Genomic DNA, 1409 nt, shown 5'->3' with positions numbered 1-1409 from the left:
TATCTTATTTTAAGAGTAAAAATACTCATTCCGCTGGCAAACTATCTAATTTACCTACCGGTACTCAAATTAAGGTTAAATACACTTAATTGAAGAAATGTTTTCACTTATTTCTAGATCATTTTTCCAGTGCGCTGGATCCTGCACTGCACACATTAATATATAAATTAGTCATTTTTTCATGGTCTGATTAGGTACATTTTTTATTGAGTAGAATGATTTATGTTTAAAATGAGAAAAAAACCCTAATCTATTAACTTATTTGAAGTGCATAATTTAAAATGAGCTTTTTTTTTAAATTATGCACAAAATAGTTTTTCTATTGGCAGATCATCTCATTATCTGTTTAAATGAAGGGTAAATACAAATATCTACAGAAGTTTTGACTTTTTCTTTTGATCAGGTTTTTTCATTCCTCATGTTAAGATCACATGCATATCAGTCTGTCAAAAACTTGAATAAAGTTTCCCCATTTTGTCCTAAAACAATCTGCAGCGACTATTGAAAAAGTCCTATAGAAACCTGAAAGAACCTTCTATCAGGCTCCAACTCACTAACTTCTGCCTAAAATGGAACGGATTTCATTCTCTATCAGCTTTAATGAAACACTAATGGTGCAGGTAGATCTCTCACCTGAAACGCTCCCATGGTGTAAGGCTGACTTCTCTCTCCTGGTGGCAGATTTGATCGACTGATGGCTCGATTCTTTTTCCTTCCAACCAATGGCTGGATCTACCTTTATTTATATGCCATGCTGCTGTCATCATAACCCTGTCATCTATGCAGATTGGTGGAGGTATTGATGAGAAGGCTGAGGCTGGAGGCCATGCTGCTCAGCATCATTATGCTGTTTTTGACATTAGCATTTAGCCTTGATAGTGCGTACCTTCCTCCTGATAAAAGGTTAGACCGGTATATGCTGATGAGCCGTCCAACTGGGTGGACTCCCATTACCTGTCCATTCATGGTCCAGCATCACCGTTAAGTATTTTGACCTCCTGTCAGTGTTCCTGTGTGACTCATCAGACCTTCACCGTCCTGATGGAGAAACATCTTCCAAACTCCATTCTCATCTTCCTGTGACCTCACCCATTCAGAGTGGAACACCCCCAACAAACCAGTGCTAAGAAATAAGCTGTTTTTATGCTGAAAAAACTTTACTCACACAATGACAGACAGACAAACATTCATGCCCAGAGACCACCTTTAATATAGTAATTGTGCTTTGAATACAGCTGAATAATTAAACCCAGGGACGGGGCAAACCTGAATGGGCCCAACAAATATTTGATCTTAGGGCCCTTTATGGAGTGAATTTTGTTCCATTATTGTTGCAAAGAATACTGTCATGATTTTACTGAGATCTGACCCAAAAGCATTAAACCAATACAGAGAGACCAGGGAAAAAG

At 38.0% G+C, this 1409-nt stretch overlaps 1 protein-coding gene across 2 annotated transcripts in view; it reads right to left on the bottom strand.

Moving 5' to 3' along the window:
• LOC107092440 (interleukin-17A-like) overlaps window positions 1-1409 on the bottom strand; it is a 57390-nt gene that overhangs the window by 1962 nt on the left and 54019 nt on the right. Inside the window, exon 1 of one of the 2 annotated variants that reach the window (XM_015386930.1) lies at window positions 634-730. The exons of the other annotated variant lie outside the window; for it this stretch is intronic. Within the exon in view, the coding sequence (XP_015242416.1) occupies window positions 634-648 (15 nt within the window). The 5' untranslated portion in view covers window positions 649-730. Of the gene's footprint in view, window positions 1-633; window positions 731-1409 lie in introns of those variants that run through there. 2 annotated transcript variants of the gene reach the window in all.

Source organism: Cyprinodon variegatus, unplaced genomic scaffold, assembly GCF_000732505.1.
Source record: "Cyprinodon variegatus isolate N-32 unplaced genomic scaffold, C_variegatus-1.0 Scaffold381, whole genome shotgun sequence".
In the NCBI taxonomy this organism is placed as follows: Eukaryota; Metazoa; Chordata; class Actinopteri; order Cyprinodontiformes; family Cyprinodontidae; genus Cyprinodon; species Cyprinodon variegatus.
Note: the sequence above shows the minus strand (reverse complement) of the source record. Positions and strands in the feature narration are given on the sequence as shown.